Raw genomic sequence first — 22,449 nt, forward strand, 5'->3', positions numbered from 1 at the left:
TATTTGCATATTTATTTATTTGTAGTTTTATTTATGCAGGAATTTATGGATTTATTTACTCGCCTATCTATATATTTGGGTATTTATTTATTTATTTATTCATTCATTTATTTATTTATTTATTGTTTTTGCAGGTTTCGTCTTCCATTCCAGTTTATTTCCAACAGCAATGTCCTTTTCTTAAAAAATAATAGAATTTTCTCTAGATAAAAAAAAAATTGCTTAAAAATACTTTATCTGAATTTATTAGTAGCTCAATTATATTACACTATATATATTATATAATCATATTATATTATATTATATTATATTATATTATATTATATTATATTATATTATATTATATTATATTATATTATATTATATTATGTTATGTTATATTATATTATGTTATGTTATGTTATATTATATTATATTATATTATATTATATTATATTATATTATATTATATTAATTATTATATAATTATATTATATTATTATATATTATATTATATTATGTTATATTATGTTATATTATGTTATATTATATTATATTATATTATATTATATTATATTATATTATATTATATTATATTATATTATATTATTTTATATTATATTATATTATATTATATTATATTATATTATATTATAATATATTATATTATATTATATTATATTATAATATATTATATTAATTATTATATAATTATATTATATTATTATATATTATATTATATTCATTGTACATTTTTATTATTAGTATTATTATACTTAACCATCAGATTAGGTTCGAATATGAAAAGAATACCATGCTTACATTTTATAGCACTTGATTTCAGCATTTACAAAGACTTTCTACAAGCATCCGCGCTAATTGTCTCCGTTATTTTTATCCTGGCATGTCAAGAACACAATGTGCGTCTGTGTTATTTTTATCTTTCGCTCGGTGTTCTATTATACAGACTCATAGTTGGCAGCCAGCATACGTAACCAGACCCGCTCAATCGAACTCGCGATCTGGTGTCTGCCGTTGCTTGTGTTTAGTGTGACCGAGCGCGTTAAAAAATATGTTTTTATCCTCAACCCTGCGCTCTGCCGTCTCATATACGGTACGTTTATTTAAGACATCTCTCAATCGAATTATTCGTGAGGTATTTGGATATACTGCATTAGACGTATCGATTTAAACTGTGTTGACATCTGTGCAAGGGCATGAAGCTAATGTGCTAGCAGCTAATCATCAGGCCTGATAGTGTTTATATGTCAGTAAAATATTATTTAATCATTCCATATTTAACTAGACAGTCTTTGAAAGCAGTGAAGGTTTTTAGTTTCTTATTTAACGAAATGTTATTTAAAGTTATGTCTGGTTAAGTAACCGGTAAAACTGTATCGATCAATAAATGTGTAAGTTAACGTTATATGGGGTATTCGACCAGAAACGTATCTTATCTGTCCCTGAAATAAAAACGTAAATACAGTAAATAAAAACGATTTCGTCTCAAAATAATCTAAAATGGACTAATAGTTGATGTATGTGAGTTGTTCTGTAAAGGAACATGTCATTCATTTGGTTCTCAGATGTTTTTCTGTTATTTTTCTCGTCCTCAGCCCAACTAAACCTACAGCTTCAATAGTTTTGTTATGCTAAAAACTGCTATTTTGAAGAAAAAAAAACTTCACAAATAGCAATTTAAGTTGTTATCTTTCACATCACCTGATCAAAGACATGAAATTTTAAATAAATTCTACAAATAAATATATAATGCAAACAAAACTACAATTGTCCCCATGTTTCTTGAAAGTGATGGAGGAGAAGCTGACAGTGATCAAGGATGCATTCTATCATTGAATTATATGATTTTATGCCTGTTTTTGTATGATTTTGTGAGGATGACAAGCTTAAGTCAGGCCCGGTCACGTTTTTTAAAAGTGAAAATGTAAGTTTCTAGTAGAATGTCACATATAATGTTATGATTTTATTGTTCTTCAGGCGAGGCAGGTGCGGAGTCTGCATCAGACATCAGCTCGAGCAGGAGCAGGAGGAATCTTTGTGGTGAGACTCTACTTGTGTTGTCTGTTTTGCAGTATTTTTGTATTGAAATATATGAGACACATGGGATTTGACCTCACCGACACTATATTGAGGTAAAGTTGTTTTTATATTCGCACATTCATACATTTTTTAGCAATGACTACTAGTCTGTATCGTTTATTTCTTTACTTGAATATTCGGTCTGAAATCATATGTAGATATGACGTCAAAACAACATTGTTCACAGTCAGATAAATAGAACCAATGTTGTACTTTGATATTTATTGGATGATACTATGATTAGAGTTTGCAAAGTATACTTTTCGGAAATTTTATTATTAAGGAGAAAGTCCATATGTGGGAATATAAAGCCAACATTACCCCAACAAAACTTGAATGACGACAGTGTTTTCTTTTCAGTAAAATAGTTTTATTGCTGATTTAAATGTATTTCACAATTGTTAAAACTGCAATAGTTATTGAACTGAACCAAATCAACTCTTAAAGGTGCTGTAGGTAAGTTTTTGACTCTTCTAAAGCTTAAAAATACCGTAATATGTTTGTAGGTATTTAAGAAAGTCTTGCCTTGATGTAAAACAGTGTATTTCATTCATTCATTCAGTCAGGAAGTCTCTCAAAGCATGTGTTCTTGACTGAAATGCGACCTCCAGTGGACAGTAACGGCCCCAAAATTCAGGCTTCCACGTGAAGAGGTTATTAATTAGCAAATAATATAAATATTACGAGAGTCATCAACAATCTACATGACGAGATTTGGAGCAGTTTGGCTCTTTGCACCATACAAAACACGACAAAAATGTAAATACAGCCATTTAGAAGCACAGAATAGTGCACTCACTGCACTCCAACAAAATGCTAAGGTTTATAATCTAATAAATACATATTAAACCTCTTTAACATTATTAAATTTAGATGCTAAATCCCTGATATGTGTTGGCTTGTACTGAGTCACTAAAGTTAGATTTCAAACAGTTTATTTTATTTTCCAGATCTGAGATATCACTCAGCCAGTGGAGATCGCTGATTTTTAAAGAAAGCAGACCTTAAACGCGCTGATTTTGCATCAGCACACAATTCACCGGAAATGATTTAACCCAGATTACTGGCAAATTAAAAGTCCTATTAGCATGCTTTATCATATACCCAATTAAATTAATATTCTCAAGAATAAAATATGATGTGTTCATTGTAAGAGAGTACTTGCATCGGTGATGATATTATATTGTTATTCTGGCATTATATAATGAGTGGCATAAAATGGTCTTAAAATGACAATAATATTGTTTATTGTAATATATTTTGGTGCAATATATCGTACAACAAAAAATAAATATCGTGACAGGCCTATTATAGTGATCTATTAGTAGTGCTGGGTTGCCATCTGTTGCATAAAACATATGCTAGAGAAGTTGGTGGTCATTCGGCTGTTGTGACTCCTGATTAATCAGAGCCTAATCTAAAGGAAAATGAGTGAATGGTTGATATGGATCAAACATGAGAGGATTTTAAAGCATCAAAACAAAAAAAGTACATTACAGCTTTCAAGTGGAATTCAGTAAATAAATTGTCCACTTTATATATATATATATATATATATATATATATATATATATATATATATATATATATATATATATATTTTTTTTTTTTTTTTTTAATGTGTATGTATGTATGTATGTATGTGTGAGTGTGTGTGTGTGTGTGTGTGTGTGTGTATATATGTATATATATATATATATATATATATATATATATATATATATATATATATATATATATATATATATATATATATATAGTCAAAATTATTTGACCTTTGAATTTTTTTCTCTTTTTTAAATATTTCCCAAATGATGTTTAACAAAGCAAGGAAATTTTCACAGTATGTCTGATAATATATTTTCTCCTGGAGAAAGTCTTATTTGTTTTATTCCAGCTAGAATACAAGCAGTTTTTAATTTTTTAAACACCATTTTAAGGACAATATTATTAGCCTTAAGCTAATTTTTTTTTCGACAGTCTACAGAACAAACTATTGTTATAACATAACTTGCCTAATTACTCTAACCTGCCTAGTTAACCTAACTAACCTAGTTAAGTCTTTAAATGTCACTTTAAGCTGTATAGAAGTGTCTTAAAAATATCTAGTAAAATATTATTTAAAGATAAAATAAATCAGTTATTAGAGATGAGTTATTAAAACTATTATGTTTAGAAATGTGTTGATGAAATCTTCACTCTGTTAAACAGAAAATGAGGGAAAAAATAAACGGTGGCTAATAATTCAGGGGGCTAATATTTCTGAATTCAACTGTATAAATGTATATAATGACTGTCATAGATTTTTATAAAGATTCATAGAAAACCCCAAATAAACTGCCATTTAGTGTAACAATTAAGCTTGTATACCACAACATTAGAGGTGTATCACACTGGTATCATGGTTCAGCTTTGATTATCATGTCATTGACACATCAATTCAATTTGATGTGCATTGATGATGCTTTCCATGATTTTTTATTTGACTTTACAACACAATGATACAATTTTGTCTTTTAATACGAGCAGTAAGATATATAAACTGTACCTTTAAATGCACCTGCTCAAAGAAAACACACTTTTTGAATCTATTCGGCAAAACTCAAGTGCATGCACAGGAGACAACAGGTCCATTTATAGCAAATACACACATGTAAATAATAACCCGTTGAATATTAGGTAATACATTTTGTATAATAGCTGAATGAATATATATTTACACACATTTGCATAAGTAAATAGACTAAATGATGGGCTAAACAAATCTGTGTATTTCTTTGTGCGCAGATTCTGGGTGGGCCTAGTTATAACATGAAATAATATTAATAACAACTTCGTTTCAATGTAATTTGATTCAAATACCAGCATTTTTTGACCCATGAGTACACTTTACATACAAATCAATAATTTGTTGGATTATTCAGAGCATGAATGCAAGAAAAACACAATATTGGGACAATATTTTTTTTTTGCAGTTGTTTATTTTTTGTTGTTGATGGGTTATTCCTCTGTGTTCATTATTCCAGCACAGAGACACACCAGAAAACAATCCGGACACCCCGTTTGAGTTCACCCCTGAAAACATGAAGGTGAATATACATTTTTTAATGTCATAACAGGATCTTATTTGAGGGAGGTCATTCATAACCCCTTTTTTGCTGGTTTGTTGTTGTTTTACTATGCCACAATTTGCTTCTTTTCCCTAATAATATAAATAGTGTGAATTAGGGCTGCACAATATTGGAAAAATCTAGTTGACTTCTAGTTGATCATTTGGAAAAGCAGAAGGTGAATTTTTCAGATGAATCATTTGTTGAACTGCATCCCAATCATCACAAATACTGCAGAAGATCTACTGGAACCCGAATCACACAAAAATCAGTCAAGTTTGGTGAAGGAAAAATCATGGTTTGGGGTTACATTCAGTATGGGGGCGTGCGAGAGATCTGCAGAGTGGATGGCAAAATCAACAGCCTGAGGTATCAAGACATTTGTGCTGCCCATTACATTACAAACCACAGGAGAGGGACAATTCTCCAGCAGGATAGCGCTCCTTCTCATACTTCAGCCTCCACATCAAAGATCCTGAAAGCACAATTTCAATGTGCTCCAGGTTTGGCCAGCCCAGTCACCAGAAATGAACATTATTGGGCATGTCTGGGGTAAGATGGATGAGGCACTGAAGAGTCCTGCAAGAACGCTTTCTTTGCCATTTTTAAAGAAACTTGCATCAATTATAATCGCATCATTTATAATCCAGACTGTTATTGCATATACTTTCCATGTAATTATTGTAAATGATCACATTGCAATATCAGTGCTGAAACTATATATTGTGCAGCCCTTTAATGAATATTTCAATAGCTTCATGTGGATGTGTATGTATGTATGTATGTTGATAATGATATGTTGGTGTTGGTTTGTAACAGCGAGTTGAGGCCATCATTAATAATTACCCAGAGGGACACAAGGCGGCCGCTACTATTCCTGTGCTGGATTTGGCTCAGAGGCAGAATGGATGGCTTCCTATTTCTGCCATGAACAAGGTGAGAGGATACTAAGACACGTTTAAAAAGCACCACTTACCTGGAAATATTGCTGTATAGTGACATTTTTGGGATTTCAGTCAAATATTATTTACTGTCATCATGGCAAAGATAAAATAAATCAGTTATTAGAGATGAGTTATTAAAACTATTATGTTTAGAAATGTGTTGAGGAAATCTTCTCTCCGTTTAACAGAAATTGGGGAAAAATTAAAGGGGGTGGGGGGGTGGGGGGGCTAATAATTCAAGGGGGCTAATAATTCTGACTTCAATATAAATATATATTACATTTTATAATGAGCCAATTATAATAAAAACATAACAATTCAATTTATAACACAATGGAGTTTAATGTCAAGCTGCACCTGCTCACCGATGACTTCTGAATTGTGCTCTTATCTGTTAAGCAACAGTATGTTCATTCAAAAAAAATCTGATTCATTCACAACATTTAATTTTAAATGATTTAATGCAAATATGCTTCCTGTAGCCTAAAATTAAATCAAACAAATGAAAGGTTATGGTAAAATTAGAAATGACAATGTTTATAAAATGCATCACCCCCAACATTCTGCTGCTCTTCTCAGGTTATCATGGGCCAACTTTGGCCCGTGGGCCCTAGTTTGGGCATCTCTGCCCTAAACTTTTTATTAGCTAACCAAGCACAGGCTGCTATGTTTTAGGTTAGTATGTTGCTTGTCGATAAATTAAATTGTCATATAATATTTGTAATATACATTTATAAAAACATGATTAATAACAGGCTTCAATTAGACCCTGTAATCAGTGATTGGTATCGGTATCGGCCGATATGGCTTCAAGTGATCGGTAATCGGCCCCAAAAATTCCTGATCGGAGCACTTCTACTGGATAGTTTTTTGTTGTTGTTGATATGATTTGATATATTTTATTTAAGAAATTCAATGAACAGATTTAAAAGCTTTATTTCAGGTAACATTTATTTATTTAAATAAATATAAAGATTACATTTATTTGATCAGTTTTTATAGTATCTGACTATTTATTTTAGAGGGTATTATAATTATATATATTTTTTGATGCATGAAACATTTGTTGTTAATGTATATAATTTTGTGCAGTATATTAATCTAAGCCACTCATGTTTCATAATTGCATCTATTAATGAAACCAGTTAAATTAGTACATTAAATTAAATTACTTTAATATGTTCCATTGCTAAAACATTACATAATATGAAATTATTGGTATTAATGTAAAATAATGATCATGTTAATATAGTTTTTTTAATAATAATTGGTGATCTAAATATTTGTAAATCACATTTTACTTCATGACAATTTGTGTTATTTTCAATATGCTTAGGATTATACTGTAATTTTATTGGTTTTTATAATTTTTGTTTTAATTATAGTTATTATTATTTGATTTAATCTTTCTTTCAAGACACTAAAATAATTTATAGTTTTAGTTTACTCAAATAAATCCTCGCCTGATGTCCTTTTGTACTCTGTTATTATAATAAATTATTGTTTTTATTGTTCGTTTTTCATTTTTCGGCTTTTTCGGGGCCGGGTTGCAGGGGCAGGCAGAACCCCAGACTTCCCTCTCCCTCTTTGGTCTCTTCCCTGCTGTGATTGTGTGTTTGTCCTGCAGGTGGCAGAGGTCCTGGGCATTGCTCCTATGAGGGTTTATGAAGTAGCGACTTTCTACACAATGTTCCTCCGTCAGCCGGTGGGCAAATACCACATCCAGATCTGCACCACCACACCGTGCATGTTGTGTGACTCCGACAGCATCCTGGAAGCCATCCAGAACAAACTGGGTAATCCAAGACACTAATAAACGCACTTACAGTGTCAATGTACAGTTGAAGTTTTTTCTTTTCAGATGTTTTTCAAACGATGTTTAACAGATCAAGGAATTTTTCAGTGTTTCCTATAATATTTTTTCTTCTGGAGAAAGTCTGATTTGTTTTATTTCAGCTAGACTAGAAGCAGTTTTTGAAAAGTATTAATCAATGATATGCGTTTAATTTTGTAACTTAAAGGTGATTTCTCCTGTCAGGTATTAAAGTCGGGCAGACCACAGCAGATAAGTTATTCACGCTGACAGAAGTGGAGTGTCTCGGAGCTTGTGTGAACGCACCGATGGTCCAAATCAACGATAACTATTATGTGAGTGTGATCACAAACTTTAGTTTTTGAGTGTGTGTTGATGAGAGTTTTAATGTCAACATGGAGTAAACATGATTTGTATGTTATTGACATGAGCAGGGCTTTACATTAACCTTTTTGATCACCAGCCACTGTGGCTAGTGGATTTCCAACATTACTAGCCACTTGCCATTTTCACTAGCCACAATTTTGTTGTTTGGAAAATATATTTTATATAAATAAATGTGACTTTGATATGCTAAAATGACTTGATTTAGATGTTGTGTTTTCCCAGATCAGCAGTTACTACACACAAATGGTTGGTTAATCTCATATTAAAGAAATGTTATTGTAAAGGATGATAATTAAACTATATTAACAAAAATAACTGTAAGCAAAAGAAAGCAGGTAAAATACCACGAGTGATAGTAAAAGGATGATCACGTGCCTGAGAATAATTAAAACGAAAGCAGTGACGGCTGCTGTTGCTTACAAATATATATATATATTTTTTAATCTTGAGCTCTTAAAAGCAGCAGGACTGTGTGTACACGAGCATCGTTTTTTGTTTAGTCTTTTTCAAAAAGAACTGAACGCAAGCGAACGGAAAAAAACGCAAGTAAACGGTAGCGCGCGCTTCAAAGTCGCGCGCATCACATCACCTGTGCGCGAGTAATCATCCTCTCATACGGTATTCACCTGCTTTGTCTCGCGCGAACACAGTTGTTTTCAGTCGTGCTGTTTCTCGATTCTAAGATCACATTTGCACGCATATTGGGCCATCCTTATTGTCGAGTCGAACCCTGCTTTAAGAAAACTACAATGTAAAAATTATTTACATTAAAAATTAAAATTAAGCTGAAATCTACCTGCATTTGGTGGGTTGGCGGGTGTTAATGTAAAGCCCTGGACATGAGTATTAAAGAGCCCATATTATACAGGAAATAGGGTCATATCTTGGTTGTAAGGGTCTCCAACAACAGTCTATTATGCATGCAAGGTCAAAAAACACTTTCATGGTCTTATAATCTGCATTTATTTTTTACCTAATTATCCCAGCGACTCCCGTATGAATCGTTCAGTGATTCATTTGTTCCCAAACCCCTCCTTAGCGCGAAGCTAATCTGCGCTGATTGAAGCGATGACAGTCTGTTGCGTTTGGTCGACACTGACTGCCTTCAGCGCAAGACAGAGTGAAATAAACAATAAACAGCAGCTAATAAACAATATAAAAGTAGTCACAGTGCAAACACGCTTCATAGTGTAAGGCGTGGATTTTGGCCGCCAGTGGGTGAATGTAAATACAGACGATGGACTTGAAAATACAGACAACTAACTATTTTATTGAACAAAAACTCCAAGAACTGGCGAGATCTCCTAGCTTGTCACACTCTACCTGCTCTTTTCACACACACACACACACACACAGACACACACACACACACACACACACACATTACCCTCCTCCTCGGAAGACAAAACACACATACACACACATTACCCTCCTTCTCAGAGGACACACACACACACACACACATTATCCACCTCCTCGGAGGTCCGTAAACAAAGTGGCACGTGTCTCGTTTTCAAAGTGGCTTTACACGCGACATGAAAATAGAGTTAACCTGATACAGCACACGCGGTTACAAGTAACAAATCACAACTAAATACATTTGCAAGCTAGAGTAAACGGGGCAGCAACTTTAATCGCACGTACTTAAGCCTGGTTTATACTTCTGTGTCAAGTGACCGGCGTGACCCACGGCGCATGCAACGCGTGTAGCTGTGCATTTATACTTCTGTGCGCTGTCTCTGTTGGTCTGCATTACACTTCCGAAACGCCAGTGGGCAGTGAGGTGTTCATGTTCCTCTGTGTCGAGTTTCTTCGCTGCTGTTTTGCTTTTCCTGAAGACTTCCTGTATGTACAAGTGGCTCAAACTCTTGATCTTTTGATGCGGTGCAAAGTTCAAGCTTTGTAAACTCTGACTTGGGAAATCATATCACTTGACTGCGTGAGACCAATGGAGGATCAAAACATGACCTCTCTGGACAGAAATTTAAAACATGGAGCAATTCTCGCCTTTTTTAATGTCCAATCAATTTGTTTAATCCCGCCCCTTTTCGCAGCTCCGCACGACAGAATTTTGCACACACAAACTCTAGTGTGACCACAGCTTTAACCTGATTCACTCACTTGAACTGGGTTAGCAGGTCTCGCTCAGCTAATAATCCGCTCACTCGCTCGTCTGCTGAGCTCACACTTTCATCATCCTCCTTCACTGCTGTGGTTTTCTGTATTGTGCTGGAGGAAACGTAAGATCAAATCTGCATGACCCTGGTTGACTTAAGACGAGATCAGTGCGGTTTAAACTCCAGTTTGTGTTTTCAGAAAGTGGAGAGTCTCGAATGGTTTAACGCTGCAGAGTTATTGTCTAAGACTAAACCTAATTGCCATCAAACTTAACACTTGTGCACTGTTCAAATTGACTACGCTTTGGTTATGTTGGGGGCTGTTTTTGCCCCATTGACTTGCATTATAATGACATTCTTTGATTGCAAAACCATGACAGCATATATAATCATGCATTTTTGATTATTGGTGGTTTTCCCTGTTGGGAAGAGGTCAGATGTGTCATTTACTGTTGTTCATTAGTTGGCACCATTAACCCTTTAGATAGGCCTGTGCATGTGCAGTTATGTGGTGTAAAACAGTAGATTATAGTGTGTGTGCATAAATGTTAAATTCTGTGAGCCCCCCCCCCACACACACACACACACTATACAGTGCTCCCTCGTTATTCGCTCGAGTTTTTTTTAAAGTTTTAAAGAGTTGTTTTAAAAATAAGCAGCTCTAGGCGAAATCCGTGATTTTTTCAATAATTATCGATGTTCTAAGGCTGTAAAACCCTTCACTACACACTTTATACTCTTTTCTCAGACAGGCATTACCATTTTCACACTCTTCTCCTAGAAAAATAAGTCCAGTATTATAGAATGAAATTAAAGATCAAAACAATTTGATCTTTATTTATTTATTCCGTAATAGAATGGTTTTTCCTTTTGCATGTCCTGAAGTTTAACTTTTTGTGCGATGGTTAGCATTTTCCTCTTCTTTTCGTGTGCCTTTGACGGTGCAGAACGCTTCGTCAACATTGTGGGGAAAAACTCGCAAACATACAGTACAACACTTCAGAGTAACACTGCTAGCAATCGAAGATTTATGTCAATTTGGCAAGCTGAACACATTCTGTACTGTACAGGAGGACACGGTATGGAGGAGATTGATTGACAGTGGTTTACAGCCAGGGCTGAACTGCCGCTCTAGGCAAAGGACGGTCACGCCGCCCACAACCCTAAAGTGAAGGGGGGTGGGGGGGATGTTGATGGGGGTGAGGGAGCTGTTGCAAACGCCGCCCACTCAATTCTGCCGCCCTAGACGCGGATATAACTGAGGGTGCGGGTGATGAGGGTAGTGTTGCGGACGCCGCCCTAGACGTGTCTATAACAGAGGGTGCGGGTGATGAGGTAGTGTCGCGGACGCTGCCCTCTCTATTCTGCCACCCTAGACACGGATATAACTGAGGGTGCGGGTGATGAGGGTAGTGTTGCGGACGCCGCCCTAGACGTGTCTATAACAGAGGGTGCGGGTGATGAGGTAGTGTCGCGGACGCTGCCCTCTCTATTCTGCCACCCTAGACACGGATATAACTGAGGGTGCGGGTGGTGAGGGAAGTGTCGTGGATGCCGCCCTCTCTATTCTGCCATCCTAGACGGGGATATAACTAAGGGCGCGGGTGGTGAGGGTAATGTCGCGGACGCCGCCTTCTCTACTCTGCCAACCTAGATGCGGATATAACTGATGGCACGGGTGATGAGGGAAGTGTCGTGGACACCGCCCTCTCTATTCTGCCGCCCTAGACACGGATATAACTGAGGGCGTGGGTGATGAGGGAAGTGTCGCAGATGCCGCCTTCTCTACTCTGCCAACCTAGATGCGAATATAACTGATGGCACGGGTGGTGAGGGAAGTGTCGTGGACACCGCCCTCTCTATTCTGCCATCCTAGACGCGGATATAACTAAGGGCGCGGGTGGTAAAGGTAGTGTCGCGGACGCCGCCCTCTCTATTCTGCCGCCCTTGACGCGGATATAACTGAGGGCGTGGGTGATGAGGGATGTGTCGCGGACGCCGCCCTCTCTATTCTGCCAACCTAGATGCGGATATAACTGAGGGCGCGGGTGATGAGGGAAGTGTCGTGGACGCCGCCCTCTCTATTCTGCCATCCTAGACGCGGATATAACTAAGGGCGTGGTTGGTGAGGGTAATGTCGCGGACACCGCCCTCTCTATTCTGCCGTCCTAGACGCGGATATAACTAAGGGCGGGTGGTGAGGCTAATGTCGCGTACGCCGCCCTCTCTATTCTGCCGTCCTAGATGCGGATATAACTAAGGGCGGGTGGTGAGGCTAATGTCGCGTACGCCGCCCTCTCTATTCTGCCGTCCTAGATGCGGATATAACTGAGGGCGTGAGAGGTGAGGGTAGTGTCGGGGACGCCGCCCTCTCTATTCTGCCACCCTAGGCGCCCACCTAGGTCGCCTCTATGGACACGCTGGTCCTGTTTACAGACAGACAGGTCGCAGAACAAAATGCGCTAATCAGGACGCAAATCATAATGCGCTGTAGAAATAAATCTGCGAAACTGCGAGGCCGCGAAAAGTGAATTGCATTATAGTGAGAGACCACTGTACTCCTTATAAAAACCAAAAACTAAGCTTTTTGTGCACTGTAACTGATGATCTCCAGTAAAAATTAAAAACTTGACCTCTTCCCTACATGGAAAATCACCAACAATCAAGAATGCATGATTATATGCTGTCATCGCTCAATGGGTCAATGGGGCGAATAGCCCCCAACTTAGACAAGACAAGTTTATTTATGTAGGACATTTCATACACAATGGCAATTCAAAGTTCTTTATATAAACAGGAATAAAAATATAAGAAAATAAAAACAAAGAATAAAAAAAAGTAAAAACGGATTAAAATGTGTTAAAACAGGTTTTAAAAGAATGAAAAAGAAAAAAAGACATAATAGTGTGATCTGTCAGACAAAGCACAGAGCTCATTCAGTAAAGACACAGCTAAACAGATGTGTTTTCAGTCTTGATGTGAATGTGCCTAATGTTGGAGCACACCTGATGATTTCTGGAAGCTGATTCCAGCAGCGGGGGGCGCTATTAATAGCTGAAGGCAGAGTCACCCTGCTTTGACTGAACTCTTGGAATTTCTAGCTTATATGATCCTAAAGGTCTGAGTGATCTGTTAGGTTTGTATTCAGTGAGCATATCTGTATTGTACTAGTGCATACATCACGTCCATAAATCACGCCATGGACATTACATTAAGATGCCTAAAGGTTTAAAAAAGCCTATATACCAAAAGAAGATGGACAAATGAGAAGCTTTCTGTCATAAACTATAGTAAAACGGCTTGTCAAACGTTGTTAACAGATTACATACAAGAATAAAGAAAAGAGCACTCTTTAATTATCAGCTGTTAGTCAGCGCCCGCTCTTTTTTTTTCCTGGTCATTGAGCCTTTGCCGTGTGCTGTGTAAATGCAGACGATCGGATACGAGTCCCTTTTAAAGATGATATGTAAGCAGTTCATCAAAAAAAATCGGATACAGTCACAAAATCGGAATTGACCATCTGCAAGGTAAATGCAGCCTAAAACTAAAGCTATTAAACCTAACCATTGTGCACTGTTTCTATTCACTACCCTTTGGTTATATTGAGGGGCTGTTTTAGCCCCATTGCCTTTCATTATAATGAGATTTTTTAATGTCAAAGCCTTGACAGAATATAACCCTGCATTCTTGATTGTTGATAGTTTTCCATGCTGGAAAAAAGGTAAATGTGTAATCTTTATTGTTGATCATCAGTTGGCAGCATTAACCCTTTAGATAGGCCTGTGCAAAAGAAAAGTTTCTGGCTTTTACATGGAGTTCTGTGGAGTAAAACAGCAGATTATAGTGTGTGTGCAGAAATAAACGTACTATGTTTACTATGTTCTGAGAGCTGAGCTGCTTACTTGGAGTTTCTCAAACATAAGTGGTAAGTGCGCAAAGGTCTCTGTTAAGGCTGGTTTATACTTCTGCATTAAGCATGATTCAAATATACAGTTGAAGGCAAAATTATTAGCTATCCTGTGAAATTTTTATTCTTTTTCAAAAAGGTTCTAGGTGTTTTAACAGAGCAATAATATTTTAAAGCAGTGTTTTACAGTGATATATTATTTAGTTTGGTTTAGCTGGAATGAAAACCTTTCTTTTTGATTTATAGGATATTTAAGATTACTAATAAGATATACCCTTAAGAATTATAAAGAGATATAATTATTCATTCATTCATTTTCTTGTCGGCTTAGTCCCTTTATTAATCCGGGGTTGCCACAGCGGAATGAACCACCAACTTATCCAGCAAGTTTTTTACGCAGCGGATGCTATTCCAGCCACAACCCATCTCTGGGAAACATCCACACACATATTCACACACACACACTCATACACTACGGACAATTTAGCCTACCCAATTCACCTGTACCGCATGTGTTTGGACTGTGGGGGAAACCAGAGCACCCAGAGGAAACCCACGCGAAGGCAGGGAGAACATGCAAACTCCACACAGAAACGCCAACTGAGCCGAGGTTAGAACCAGCGACCTTCTTGCTGTGAGACGACAGCACTACCTACTGCGCCACTGCCTCGCCCCTATAATTATTCAATGCAAAAAAAATTGAACTATAGTGGCAATCCTGATAATCCTGCTGAAAGTTATGCTTCGTTGTAGTAATGTTTTTCTCTGTAAAATAAATGCCATTTTAAAGTAAAAAAAAAAAAAAAATGAAACTTTTTTTATGCTTGGAACTTTTTGTCTTTCACTTGGGTTGACTCTCATTAGTAATTATGTATTAAGGAAATTAAAATGTATATTTAAACATTACAATTATCACAATTATCTCAATGTAGTAAATATGATTTCATAGATTTTGCTGCAGAGTTTTAAATAGTTTGATTCATCTGTGAGATCAGCGAAAGAGCCATAATAAATGAATCCTCCATTAATGTCTGTTTCTCCGTTCGGGTCTCTAGGAGGATCTTAAACCATCAGACATGGAGCAGATTATTGATGAGCTGAAGGCAGGCAGAGTTCCTCCTCCTGGACCCAGGTACACACACATTTCCGCTTTTAATATGACGTGATATGTCCTGATCAAAATTCATCAACACCAGACTGATTTTTAAGCGGCCATGAAGATTCAGACGGCGTTAGATTCCCTCCTTGTCCCACAACCATGAGTTCAGAAGCATTTCTAATTTAATAGTCTATTTTAGAGTGTCCTAATATGATGGTTCAGTTCCCTACAATGGACATAATCCTTTTGAGGCTTGAAAACTTTGACATTTTCTGAATATGCACTTAAGGTAACACTTTATAATAAGGTTCATTAGTTAATGCATTTACTAACTTGAACTAATCATCAACAACACATGTACAGCATTTATTAATCATAATTGAACATTTACTAATGCATTATTAACATCCAAGTCCATGCTTGTTAACATTAGTTAATGCACCATGAGTTAACATGAACTAACAATGAACTACTGTATTTTCATTAACTAACATTTACTAACATGAGTAAATACTGTAGTAAATGTATTGTTCATTGTTTGTTCATGTTAGTAAATGCATTAGTTAACATAAACTAATAAACCTTATTGTAAACTGTGACCGCACTTAATATTAGAATCATTTCGCAAAGATTTCATTTTGTTCATTTGAGTCAATTTGGGGCTCAGTGGGTTTCTTAGGCCATCCCTTCCATTAGCCAATTCTGCTCCGGTTGGTCAGCTTGCTGGCCAAGTCTGTTTTGATTGGTCTGTCTATATCTATTTCCTGTCAGAAATGTAATGCCTCGTTTCCACTGACTGGTACGGTACTGTACGGTTCGGGTCGGTACGGGTCACCTTTATCAGGCTTGCGTTTCCACTAGGGTTGGGCATCTAAGCTATAATGCCGATCCGATACGCATCTCGATACAAAGAATACGATCCAATATATTAGCGATACATTTGTGACATATTGCGATGCAACACGATACGATTCACACCCATATCACGATACAATGCGATAATTCAGCACTAACTTATTAGATCAAGTTTATGAGATGATGTAAGAAAGGATGCTGTGCCATTGAATGAGTTTGATTATTTATTAACCAAGCAAAACCAAGACTTTTTTTACAAACTGGCTTTTCTCTCAGAGCCAGAGTGTCAGTTTACAGTAGAGGGCCATTTTAGAACATATAGCACATATTATTTAAGTATTTTCAAGATAAACAGAATGTATAAGTGCAATATATATTATAAATGTATATATTTGCACTCTTTCAACATAAAGGTTTACCACTGCACAACATGAATTGTGATTTAACTTTTCAACTATGAAAACAAGTTTTACAAAGATATATTGTGCCACTGATTATTCAAAACTTAAGGTCGTGAACTAGCATGTGTTATGCTGCTTTGAAACATCACTATCACTGTAAACAACAGGCTAATAAAAATATAAATAAATAAAAATTAACAGGAGGAGGTGTTTAAAACCTTCGTTCTCCGTGACACTAGGCTGAATATCTTTGCAGATGAACAATGCAATAGCATTCGTTATTGCCGTAGAGCGAGCAGAACTGTTGCGCATGGAGAAAACTTTCATTGCTTTTCTCACCACTTTTGGAGCTGGTAGCTACAGTTGAAGCAGAGCAGGAAGCCGGGGATGCAGGAACACTGGAAGATGCTTTCACAACAACACCGAGGCGCCGCTTCAAGTGAGATATCAGATTAGTCGTACTGCCCGTGTATTTTACAGATGCGCGGCACATTTTGCAAATTGCATCTGTCCTGTCAAGTCGTCCATCCTTTTTGCAGAATCCATAATGTTGCCATACTTTAGATTTAAAACTCAGTGAGGAATAAAATGTTTGTTTTGCTTCTCGCGCTTTCTGAGGGCGCTCCACTAGCTTCATCCGCACACCTGATACACTGAGTTGTAGTGTAAGTGTACACATCCACAAGCCCGTTGCTAAGGCATACTTTATGTAGGTCGATTAAATAATGCGCCAAAAACAGGTTGACAACACTTGTTAATAAATAAAAAATACATTCTATATTAAAAATATAAGTTGTATCTTGGAAAAAAACGATGCATCTCGCAAAAACCGATGCATCTCGATTTACTTCCAAAATTTCATTCATCCTCTGCTGCTCTACCGATGCACTCGCATCGTGCACGCGCATGACCGCGTATCGATACATATCGGTTAATCTTCCCATCCCTAGTTTCCACCCACCTTTTGGTGGGTGTGGTGTATGACAAATTTTAAGTCGACATCATGCTCGCTCGAATAAATGTCTACAGTAAAGCTGTACGGGTGGTTCACATATCATAATGAGCAGCACTTCTCACAAAACAGATGCTTTATACACATAAATACTTGTGTATAAATGTTTATTACTAACCTTTCTATGAACATGATTTGATTATAACTGCTGATCAATGACGGTGTAAAATAGCCTACTGTAACGTCTGTAATTATATAAAATAAATATATAAATGCAACATATATGAACACATACAGACCCTTACAGTCTCTGATATATTATTAATTACAGAAAAACTACACACAGCAAACATTTAGTACTTATTTGAGTTCAAAAACCCACGCAATACAGCCCACAGTCAGCGCCAACCTCTCATCTGTGTCTGTAATCTTCAGCAGCACATGTAAGCTCTGTTAGAGAGTCATTTTGTCATTCCCAGTCTATATTAATCCAAAAGGCGAAGATAAACGAGCTCTCGGAAGAAATCGAATACCGCTCGCACTTTTAGACGGGCGCGTAAAACAACAACAGGACAGGGCAGATTATTCTTCTTGGCTGTGTGTCTGTTCATCGAGACGACAACAAGGTTTGTTTTAGCCTGGGGCATCCATGGCTGGTTATTGTATTTATATAGTATTTCCATGTAATGTCTCGGCTTTGTATTTAAAAAAAAATATGGCGGTTCCTTTGTTTACGTTCTATGTAGCTCTACGAGCTCGTGACGTATCTCTGTAACCAATCAGCGTTCAGCTGCACGTGTAGCTCCACCTTTTGGTACCCTTTCTCCCGTTTGGGACCCTTTCGAAAGGGTGCCAAAAAAGTGGTACGGTACAGTTTGGTACGGTACGCTTTTCATAGTGGAAACAGCCATAAAAGCGTACCAAACCATACCGTACCACTCAGTGGAAACGGGCCATAATGTCCATTTCAGACTGTTGGTATTTCATGGACAGGTGTGGATTATGCAGACTTTAATCATGCTGATGTAACATATATATACAGCGGGAAAAATAAGTCATGTTTTTTCCTGGGAATAATATTCCTAAAGGAGCTGTTGACATGGAATTGAAGCAGAATGAAGTCACATGCATTGCTCAGATGTGAGTTTCTCATAGACTTCAACACAGTGTCAAAATCTTGATGTTCTGTGGGTCTCGTCTACAAATCAGAGCTTTATTTTGTGTTCTCTATTAGATTCAGGTCAGGTGATTGGCTGGGCCATTCTACAGCTTGTTTTTCTTTCTCTGAAAGCATCTGAGAGTTTTCTTGGCTGAGTTTTGGATGATTGTCTTGCTGAAATGTCCACTCTGGTTTCATCCTCATCCTCCTGCTAATGTAGATGTTGGACTGAGGCAGCTGATATTCATTTACACTGAGGAAGAGCAGAGGGTTGCTGAAGAACTACTGTGAGATTTCAGCTGCTGTTTGGGCTTTCTATGTCTTTCTGCACCTCCCTTTCCTCATGTGTTCAATATGTTTTCCCTGCGTCATTTAATAATATTAAGCATAACTTCATTTGTAAAGTAATTAATTTGTTTTCTTTGCATACATGGATTTCCTTGGTTGTCACAGCAAGGCATAGGCCGGTATACGATTCTGAAGGTATGATAACCATGGATAAAAGTATCACGGTTTCACAGTATTGTGATCACTGCTCTAAAATATATGATTTTTAAATGTCTGGGTAAAAAAACTAAACTTTTTTTTCCCCTTTGAACACAATATATTTTATTTTTTGAAACATTTAACATATTTTGGAGCAGTAAACATGCGGGCTCAATAATTCAAGCAAGTCACAGACTTCAGCTGTCTTCATTAGTTTCAAAAACACTGATTTCTTTACGTTTTAAGATGGCATCTTTGGATGTCTTTTCTGCTGGAGATACTGTTGTCCTAAAAAAACTTTTTAACAATGTAAATACAAAAAATCTTACACATACCTTAGAAACAGTATTACAGAAAATTTTGGTGGTTTCCAAACCACGGTATACCTTGAAAACGGTTATCGTCCCATGCCTAGTCACAGCACCTTTAGAATATCTTTTCTGAGAAAAATGCTGACGTGTTCAAAACTTATTTTTCCCACTGTAAATAAATATAACAACTCATTAAGATGATTCAAAGCCGAATCTTTCTTTTTAGAAAAGACAATATTTTTATTATTAATGATTGAAAAGTGCATTTCATTTTTATTACACACAATTTAATTTTTAGGCAAGGCAAGTGTATTTATATAGCACATTTCATACACAGTGGCAATTCAAACTGCTTTACATAAGAATATAAAAGACAAGTATAAGAAAATATATTAAAAAAATAATAAAGTAATATAAAAAAACAGATTTAAATGTGTTAAAACAGGTTATAAAAGAATTAAAATGAAAAGAAAGACATAATTGTGCGATCTGTCGGACACAGCACAGTGCTCATTCAGTAAAGGCACAGCTAAACAGATGTGTTTTCAGTCTTGATGTGAATGTGCCTAATGTTGGAGCACATCTGATAATTTCTGGAAGCTGATTCCAGCAGCAGGGGGCGCTGTTAGTAGCTGAAGGCCGATTCACCCTGCCTTGACTGAACTCTTGGAATTTCTAGCTTATATAATCCTAACGCCCCATTCACACAGGGCTTCAGCGTCAACACTTGACTGAAGGCGTGTCTGAAGTTGGCGCTGAAGTGATCGTCATAGAAGCGTCAGCCAATGAAATTCAGTCCGCATTAGGCCACTGTCTAGCTGGTGTATTTGCATACAGCGATCTGATTGGCTGACGCTTCTGTCGGCGCTTGAAAAGTTGAGCTAGTCCCAACTTCTGAAGCAAGCAACGCCTCTGAAGCGGCGCCGACGGATCCACAATGCAGTTCAGCATTGCCTGACGTCACCCATTCAAAGTGAATAGGAAGCGTTGACGCTGGCGCCCCGTGTGAATGGGGCGTAAAGATCTGAGTGATCTGTTAGGTTTGTATAAAGTGAGCATATCTATATTGTATTGAGGCCATTTAGTGATTTATAGACAAGTAATCATACTTTAAAATCTATTCTGAATGTAACTGGCAGCCAGTGTAGAGACCTGAGGACAGGTGTGATGTGCTCTGATTTCCTGCTTCTGGTCAAGAGTCCTGGCTGCAGCTTTCTGGATGAGCTGCAATTGTCTGACTGTCTTTTTAGGAAGGCCAGTGAGGAGTCCATTACAGTAATCCACCCTGTTGCTGATAAAAGCATGAACAAGTTTCTTTAAGTTTCAGGATTTTTTGTTTGGTTTTATTTTTATGTTTGTATTGTTTGGGTTTTTACCAAAATCTGCTTCAAATTCATGTCAACAGCTCCTTTAGAAACATTATTCCCCGAAAAAAACATGACATGCTTTCAATACTTATTTCCCCGGCTGTATTCAGGTAAAGTCAGGGTATTTCAGAAATACGAGTTATATTTTAACAAAGCTATTAAGTGACAAACTTTCTAGTTGTAGTGTTTAAATTGATTGTAATGATGTGGTTTGCATCAGGAGCGGCCGTTTCTCGTGTGAGCCGGCGGGAGGATTAACCTCGCTGACTGAACCTCCTCCTGGACCCGGTGTTGGTGTGAGAGCTGACCTGTAAACTGATCTCCGTCTAAACGCCGCACATGCCGTGTATGTAAATAAAATATTATCATTAATTATACTCTGGAGACCGGTGTCATTCTTTTCTGATGATGAATAAGTGTGTGGAAAAGTGGTGAAGCTTTATGGGAGAGTATTAAGCGTACATATTAAAATATCCTGATGCAAACAAGAAGCATGTTTGCATGGACACAATCTGATTTATTTAGGCCTTTCTGAACACATGTTGGGTGCAAAGGTAATACAATACTAGAGAGATTTTTTACCAGTTATTACACTGCATTTTTAGTCATTTTGTACTGCAGCTTTACCTCTGTGTGTTTTTGACAGGTAATAAAAGGCAGAACATGCACAGTGATTCTCTTACGACGCTCTGATCTCGCTATTATTTTAATAATATGTTTTTATGTTGCTTGACCTTTCATAACTTTCGTTATAATGCACAATCGAGATTTACTTGCATCAATTTAAATTGCCATTGTCATTTTAAATGCATAGAAAGCGCAACAACTTTTGTGAAAATAAAATGTCAACATATGAGTGATTATAATTTAACGTCACAGATATATTGTATAAAAATGTGCACATTTATTGCTGTATGCATTTAAATAAAATCATTTTAGTGATCATATTTATTTTATTTAAAATACAATTTTATTATAATTTAAATAATTAAAAACATCAAACTAATATAACCGAGTAGCTTTAATAATATTCATTTATACGTGTTGGCAAATATTTTAAATGATAATGAGTATTTTAGGCCCAAACTGATCATTAATCTTTTAGTATTGCATAGAAAGTAAAATAACTTTTGTGAAAATAAATCAAATGTCAAAAAATGGGTGATTATAATGTTGCAGTCATTCAACGTCACAGATATAATGCAGAAATATTTGCATATTTATGTGCTGTATCCATTCAAATAGCCTTATTTTAAAATAAAAGCTTATTTTAATAATATTTAGTATTTGATATACTATATAATATAAATATATAATAATAAAATATATATAATAATATTTTTTAACCATATTTAGATCATGCTAAATTAATTTTATTTAAAATGTAATTTTATTATGATTTGAATGATTAAAACATCTAACTAATGTAACCCAGTAGTTTGAATAATATTTATTTATGTGT

General features: G+C 36.2%; 1 protein-coding gene and 1 long non-coding RNA gene across 2 annotated transcripts; one reads left to right on the forward strand and one right to left on the reverse strand.

Annotated features, from left to right (window-relative positions):
- The first annotated feature begins 1,006 nt into the window (after positions 1-1,006).
- ndufv2 (NADH:ubiquinone oxidoreductase core subunit V2) lies at positions 1,007-21,364 on the forward strand. Its single transcript, NM_200747.1, is given in 8 exon segments — positions 1,007-1,093; positions 1,978-2,040; positions 5,106-5,168; positions 6,009-6,125; positions 7,761-7,929; positions 8,172-8,281; positions 15,413-15,489; positions 21,208-21,364. Coding segments are annotated over 8 exon segments (735 nt in total). The 5' UTR covers positions 1,007-1,051; the 3' UTR covers positions 21,302-21,364.
- Positions 9,699-15,148, reverse strand: LOC141379067 (uncharacterized). The gene is made up of 4 exons (XR_012395029.1): positions 12,836-15,148; positions 12,302-12,762; positions 11,952-12,157; positions 9,699-11,822 (listed from the first exon to the last, which is right to left on the reverse strand). It is a non-coding gene; the product is annotated as an uncharacterized lncRNA (long non-coding RNA).
- Positions 21,365-22,449: the final 1,085 nt, after the last annotated feature.

Source organism: Danio rerio, chromosome 2, assembly GCF_049306965.1.
Source record: "Danio rerio strain Tuebingen ecotype United States chromosome 2, GRCz12tu, whole genome shotgun sequence".
Taxonomy (NCBI): Eukaryota; Metazoa; Chordata; class Actinopteri; order Cypriniformes; family Danionidae; genus Danio; species Danio rerio.